This window comes from Camelina sativa, chromosome 10, assembly GCF_000633955.1.
Source record: "Camelina sativa cultivar DH55 chromosome 10, Cs, whole genome shotgun sequence".
Taxonomy (NCBI): domain Eukaryota; kingdom Viridiplantae; phylum Streptophyta; class Magnoliopsida; order Brassicales; family Brassicaceae; genus Camelina; species Camelina sativa.
Genome location: NC_025694.1, coordinates 20385954 through 20393793, shown reverse-complemented (window position 1 = coordinate 20393793; position 7840 = coordinate 20385954). Strand labels below are relative to the sequence as shown.

Below are 7840 nucleotides of genomic sequence, written 5' to 3'. Positions count from 1 at the left end.
AAAAAAAAAGAAAAAAAAAAGAAGCAAAGTTGGAAGGCAAACCGTGGACGAGAGAGAAAGAGAGAAGCATACACAATCTCTCTGGCTTCATACAGACATACACCTCTTGATGAGAGAGAACCTGCAAAACAAAACCTAAACCTCATATTCTTTTTGCATGAACCTAGACAACCCCTATCAGGATTGAATAATGAAAAAAAACCGTGCCTCTCGCCGGTGCACCTCGTTGTCCCTTATCGCACTCGGAGATCGAAAAAAATGTGTTTTATATTTAATCAACACCCAACCAGAATTTGACATTTACTGTGTCTTCAAGGTTGCTTCCGCTTCTCGTTTGAGAACGATACTAAGCTTAGTGGGCCATTTTTTTTGTTTTTGTTTATTTTTGGCCCATAAATGGTTTGAGCAACCCTATTAGAAATCTCACTCGACATGCTGTTAGAACTTCAATAGATATGCATAAAACATTTGTCCTTTTTTTTATTGCTTTGGTTCTTCAGAAAAAAATTAACAATATAATCAAATTTTAATGCTTATTTAAAAAAAACCTTTTGGGATTCTCCACCAATGTAGATGCTCTAAAAGCATGTGCAGTACGGCTCTCTCATTGAGTTTCTCACAAGTAAAAATAAGAAAAAATATTAAAATTTTTAGTTTGGTTATCACTTGAGAGAAATTGAACATGTTATGTAGGTTCCAAATAAAATATGTTTTCTTCATAATTGGTTCTATGAAAAATCAATCTCTAATAGTTTCAAAAATTAATTAAAAGTAATATCTATTATTTAAAATTACAACAGTTTTTAAATAAGAAATTATGTATTATTATTTTATTTCTTAGATATAGAGATTTCATCTCTTTATTTCTGTACACACCTTGCTTTTCTTATCTCTCTCTCTCTCTTTCTTTCTTGACAAGATTATGGTTTCAAAATTACCATTTAATTTCTCCATGTTATGAATCTTCTTAGCACTCAACAAGAAAGAAACACTACGATTCATTTTCCTTTTAATTCAACCTGAAACAGTAAAACTAATTGATTCCACCGAAAATTCCACAATATAAAAGTACTAAATAATAACCCGCACTATATGCAGAATAAATCAACTCAAATAAAATTATTACAAGTAAAATTATTATTTGGAATTTAAGGTATAATAATAATAATTTTACACATAATTTTATTATTATTATTCAAATTTACGTTTAATTATTTTGTGTAAAAATATACTTCACCCGTGAAATGTAGAATATAATGTTAATTATTGTGATAATTGTGATAATGTTATTTATTTTTAAGATTATTGTAATAATTAATTTTTAATATATACTCCCCTTGTTTCATAAAGGGTGTCATTATAGAATTTTAATTTTGTTTCACAAAGAGTGTCATTTTACATTTCCAATGCACTATTTTATATTTGCAATGCATCTTTTCATTATATTTTCTAGTTTTACCCTTAATCTATGACTAAATTAACCCATTAAACATTTATTAAAATAAGGACATATATGTATATTCTAATATTTTATTAATTTGTGTGAAATGTGTCAAAATGACACTTATTGTGCAACAGAGGGAGTACTTGAATAGTCATCCAATTTTTTAAAATCGGAGAATAAGAAGTTTTTAATAGTTTATGAAATGTAATTTACTTTAAATCATTAAATATGTAATGAAAATGATAATTANTAAATTATCAACTATATATATATATTTTAATAGTTGATGAAGTCTTTCATTTTAAAAAACTAATAAAAAGAAATATTACCATATATATTCTAATGACACATTTATGTAAATAATAATATATTTTACCATATATATCGCTCTGGCGACGACACATCAACACTTTCAACAAAATGCTTTTCTTCTAATATATAGGGGATATCCAATATAATAATATGGGTGGGGAGAGTGATTATCAAAAACAATGTAACTAACTATTTATTCTTTTTATTTTTTAACACTACAATACCACATCTTACTAAGATATCAGTTCAAAGAGAACATGNCATGACAAAAATTAATTAAGAAAAAAAAAAAAAAAAAAGAAACATGGCCGAGATATTTTAAAAAAAAAAAAAACACAAAAAAAGAGATTACATGTAGAGCTTATTTAGTCACCCACATCTTCTCCTTTTGCCTCCAGCCCGCTCGATCAGAAGATTATTCAAAGAATATGACCAAGATAATATAAGAATAACACATAATATTACATGTAGAGTAGAGGATTGGTTTAGTCACCTCTTTTCCTTTTGCATCCAGGTAGCTCGATTTGGACCAAACTTGGAACGTAATTAAGAATACCAAATTCACTGACTTTATTATCCTCCGCGAGAAAAACTATCTTGTCGATGGACCTGGTGTCGTCTTGTATCCATCTCTGACTAAACATGGCGACTTTCCTATCCTCGTTAAGTAAAAAGAAGACATCAGACAGAATTTGAAGATCATGGCTCAAATCCAATGTTAAGACCTTGCTCCAGGAAACCATCACTTTGTGTAAGAGACAAAGTGGGCCTTGACAAAGTGAACGAAGACACAACCCAAGCCCAAGCCCTTCTGGTATCGGTCGACACCCTTCTGACAGTAAACAGATTGTGTCGGGTCGCTTGTGCATGGTCCTGGTTTGTTTTATTGTTGTTGTTTGTGGCATGATAGATCTTATTGTTTGTGTGTATAGCCCAGTAGATGGGAGGATTACCTCACTGAGTGGTTATCAAATACTCATACATCTCAATTTGTGTTTGTGGTGCAGGTAAAGGCACAGTGTGATCGTGGAATCATGGTAATGAAGAGGAGGATGTTCTAAGGACTCGATTGGATGTTGTCTGGCATTGTTAGGTTGCTAGAGTTGGGTCTATAGAACTTGCTAGGTTGTTGGTTCCTTGTTTCCTGTTGTTTGTTATTGGAATGGTTATGTCTTTGGATATTGGTTATTGATTATTATTGGATATTGGTATTTGTTATTCCGCTGTTGTTTGTGATTGTGGTAAGGTGGCTAGTGGGTATGGGACCACTAGTTATGGTTTATTATTATTATTATTATTAAAAAAAACGGGTCAGGTCGTTTCATTTTGGTTTCAGAGCCCTTACAGTTCTAGGTTTTGGTTCACTAGGTTTCTGTTGTTGATGTTGGAATTGCATGTCTTGATTGATTATGGGAGTTAGTCAATTGTGTGTGGCATGGAGTCCTAGAACATCCTCTTCGATCCTACAGTGTGATTCCACGGTAAGTTTATGACTCTATGTTATATTAATTGTGTGCTTAGCCTTCTGTTCATGGTAGTGCTGATGGTTAGAGAGGATGCTGTTGCTGGTCGTGGTCGGGGACGTGGATGCGGAAGTGGTCGTGAACGCGGACGTGGTCATGGGAGGGGCAGAGTCCCAATGGTTAGTGAGGCTGCGTACTAGAGTGTGACAGCAGAGGGTGTTGGCGAGTCGCAGGGTGTCCAGGGAGATTCCATGAGTGTGGCCGGAGGGGGCGGTATTAATGCTCCAGTAGCCGGTGATGTTAGGGCCCCAGGTGTGGGAGTCCCAGTGGGTGGAGTCATGGGTGTCGACCTTGCAGGTTTGCTGGCACAGCTGATAGAGCGGTTGCCGCCAATGGGGGTCCATTCTTGTTATATCAGCATGCTGACAGAGATGGGCCGTATTGGTACCGAGCGATTTTCGGGAGGTACATATCCTACCACTGCGGATGCGTGGAGAACATGTGTGGAACGTAACTTCCATACTCTGAGATGTCCTGAGGAGTTTTGGGTGGACATTGGGGTCCACCATTTGACTAGTGATGCTCAGTTGTGGTGGAGTTCTGTGGCAGCCAGGAGAGTGCAGAGGGATGTCTTGGGCTGACTTCATCTTGGAGTTCAACCACAAGTATTTCCCTAAAGAGACACTGGATAGGTTGGAGGTGCAGTTCCTTCAGTTAGCTCAGGGGACTCGGTCAGTGCGGGAGCTTGACTTGGAGTTCAGTCAACTTCTGAGGTATGGGGGTCGGGATATGGAGTTTGAGGAGGCTCAGATCAGGAGATTTTTGAGGGCCCTACATGATGACTTGAGGGTTCACTGTAGAGGGCGGAGTTATGCTTCGCGTGCAGAGCTAGTTGAGACTACAGCAGGGATCGAGGAGGATATCCGGGCAAAAACAGTGGCGGTAGCCCAGCAGTTCAGCCTAGTAAGTCTCAGAATCAGGGAGGTTCTAGCAAGGGCGGCAAGCCTGCACAAGGAACCAAGAGGAGGTGGGAGGCTATGTAGACGTCGAGTGGTGCGAGTTGCTTCAAGTGTGGGAGCAAGGATCACAAGATTGCTAGCTGTCCCAAAAGGAGTGCTCCGTCGACAGCAGGGAGCCAGGGCACATCAGACCCTTGTGTCCTAAGTTGCAGCCGGTAGCAGTGGCAGCGTTGCAGTCAGTAGCAGTGGCAGCATTGCATCAGGTGCAGCCGGAAGGGCAGCCGGTGGCACAGATTGAGCAGGCGCCACATGTTTACACGACTACAGAGACTGGTGGAACCAGTGCCGGGGCGATCACAGGTATAATTTATGGTATTTGTCTTTGTGAATTCTTAGTAAGTTCAGTTTTTATGTTGTCCTGTGATAAAGTGTTAGGTTCTCAACACATGAGGTTTGTGTAGGGACCTTGTTGGGTGGCGGATTTAAGTCCCACGTTATTTTGATTCTGGAGCTACTCATAGCTTCATTATCCTGGAGTGTGCAGAGAGTGCGGGTATTACAGGAGATCCCGAAGAGCGTGCGGGAGTTGTCAAAGTTGCTGGAGGCAAGCTCCTGAGAGTTATTGGTCGAGCGAAGGATATAGATATTCAGATCGCGGGAGAGTCTAGGCCTGCGGATTTGCTTATCAGCCCAAAGGAGCTGTATGACATTATCTTGGGGATGGACTGGTTGCATCGGCATATGGTTCATCTGGATTGTCATCGGGGTAGAGTAGAGTTTGAGTGCTCAGGAGGGAAGTTGGTTTTTCAGGGGATTAGACCGACTTTAGAGAGTCTCATGATCTCGGCCATTCAGGCTGGGAAGATGATCGAGACGGGATGTGAGGCTTATTTGCTTACTATAACTATGCCAGAGTCAGTGGGGAAGTCTACGGTTAGCGGTATTCAGGTTGTGGAGGAGTTTGAGGATGTGTTCCAATCATTGCTGGGATTACCACCATCTCGGTCTGATCCTTTTATGATTGAACTGGAACCAGGGACGACACCGTTATCCAAGGCTCCTTACTGGATGGCTCCAGCAGAGATGGCAGAGCTGAAGAAGCAGCTAGAGGATTTGTTGAGCAAGGGATTCATCTGTCCTAGTGTATCATCGTGGGGAGCGCCGGTGTTATTCGTTAAGAAGAAGGATGGGAGTTTCCGCTTGTGTATTGATTACAAGGGTCTCAACCGGGTCACTGTGAAGAACAAGTACCCTCTTCCGAGGATCGATGAGTTGTTGGATCAGTTGAAGGGTGCTACTTGGTTCTCCAAGATAGATCTGGCGTCAGGTTATCATCAGATCCCGATAGATGAGGCAGATGTGAGGAAGACTGCTTTCAGGACGAGGTGTGGGCATTATGAGTTTGTGGTGATGCCATTTGGCTTGACTAACGCGCCAGCAGCGTTTATGAAATTGATGAACAGCGTGTTTCAGGAGTTTCTAGACGTGTCTGTCATGATTTTCCTCGACGACATCCTGGTTTATTCTAAGAGTCATGAAGAGCATGCAATGCATTTGAGGGCAGTTCTGGAGAAGCTGCGGGAGCAGAAGTTGTTTGCTAAGCTGAGCAAGTGTAGTTTCTGGCAGCGTGAGATGGGTTTTCTGGGTCATATTGTGTCTGCAAATGGGATTTCTGTAGATCCGGAGAAGATTCAGGCTATCAGGGATTGGTCAAGACCGCATAATGCCACGTAGATCAAGAGTTTTCTGGGGTTGGCAGGTTACTACAGGAGGTTTGTGCATGGTTTTGCGAGCAGAGCACGTCCTATGACTAAGTTGACAGGGAAGGATGTTCCTTTTGTCTGGTCACAAGAGTGTCAGGAAGGCTTTGCAAGCCTGAAGGAGATGTTGACTACCGCTCTAGTGTTGGCTTTGCCTGAGCAGGTAGAACCCTATGTGGTGTACACAGATGCATCCATAGTTGGTTTGGGATGTGTGTTGATGCAGCATGGGAAGGTGACTGCCTATGGTTCGCGGCAGTTGCGGAAGCATGACGACAACTATCCTACTCATGACTTGGAGATGGGTGCTGTAGTTTTTGCCCTGAAGATTTAGAGATCTTATCTTCATAGTGCAAAGGTACAAGTGTTTACAGATCATAAGAGCCTGAAGTATATATTCACTCAGTCCGAGCTGAACTTGAGGCAGAGGCGGTGGATGGAGCTGGTGGCGGATTATGATCTGGAGATAGCCTATCATCCTGGTAAGGCTAACTTGGTTGCAGATGCTTTGGCTCAGGAGCAGGATATGGAGTCTCTGGTAGGGGAGATCAGTGCGTTGAGCTTGTGTGCGGTTTCTTAGAAGCCGTTGGGTTTGGTTGCAGCTGATAGAGCATATTTGTTGAGCAGAGTGTGGTTGGCTTAGGAGAAGGATTTGGGGCTGGTGAATGCCTCAAGGGATATGGATTCAGAGTATCAGGTTTCGGCTAATGGTACTATTCTGGTGCATGGGCGGATTTGTGTGCCTAAGGATGAAGAGTTTAGGTAGGAGATCCTGAGAGAGGCTCATGCGAGCATGTTCTCTATTCATCCAGGAGCGACTAAGATGTACCGTGATCTCAAGAAGTACTATCACTGGGTCGGGATGAAGAAGGACGTTCCTAGTTGGGTTGCGAGGTGCGATGTGTATCACCTAGTGAAGGCTGAGCATCAGGTACCAGGTGGTTTGCTGAAGAGTCTTCCCATTCCAGAGTCTTCGTGGTAGGTTTGCCAGTGTCCAGGACGTTTGATGCTATATGGGTCATTGTGGACCGGTTGACTAAGTCGGCACATTTGCGTGGTTGGTTTAGGGAAAGCCCTAAACTCGAGTTTATAAGCGAAAACTCGACTTCCTTCGTCCCTTTAGCCGTTTCTATGAGTTTGAGAGAGAAAAGAAGAAAAGAGTGTTCCATAGCCTATTCTTGAGGTTTTTGGGAGTTTCCTTTGATTTGTGAGAGAGTTTCTTCCTGGAGAGTGTGGATCCAAGGCTAGGGACATGGTGGGAAGGTTTTTGTAGTGGTAGCTTTGTCGTTTGGGCTTAGATCTCGTTGTTTGGCTAAGGTGAGTGCATGACCATCGCTTATCTAAGCTAAAATCTCTGTTTCTGTGATATTGTGTCTTGTTTGGTTGTTTGTTTTTGTTGTTTGTGAGTTTTTTGTAGCTCCTGAGGCTTGGATTCGTTCCTGGGATCGTGTGGGATGTAAAGGAGAAGTTTAGAGGCGAGACTCGGAGGTTCTGTTCGAAGGAAATCACTGCTCGGCAGTGGTGTGGGTCGACACCAATACACCAACGCGGGGACGACTCAGGGACTTAGAGAGCGTCGGTCGACATGATGAGGAGGTATCGGTCGAGACCGTTAGGGTTCTGGGAGTATCGAGCAGGTGACGATCGACACCAGATGTCCAGTGTCGGTCGAAACCTTCTGGTATCGGTCGACACCCTTCTAACAGTAACCAGATTGTGTCGGGTCGCTTGTGCATGGTCCTGGTTTGTTTTATTGTTATTGTTTGTGGCATGAGAGATCTTATTGCTTGTGTGTATAGCCCAGTAGATGGGAGGATTGCCTCACTAAGTGTTTATCAAATACTCATGCATCGCAATTTGTGTTTGTGGTGCAAGTAAAGGCAAAGTGTGATCGTGGAATCA

The 7840-nt window shown here is 41.9% G+C and overlaps 1 protein-coding gene across 1 annotated transcript; it reads left to right on the top strand.

The window, feature by feature from the left end:
* Positions 5385 to 6211, top strand: LOC109126885 (RNA-directed DNA polymerase homolog; the record flags this gene model as incomplete). Its single annotated transcript, XM_019230779.1, has 3 exons — positions 5385 to 5786; positions 5857 to 5950; positions 6165 to 6211. Coding segments are annotated over 3 exons (543 nt in total), but the record flags the coding sequence as incomplete, so codon positions are not given.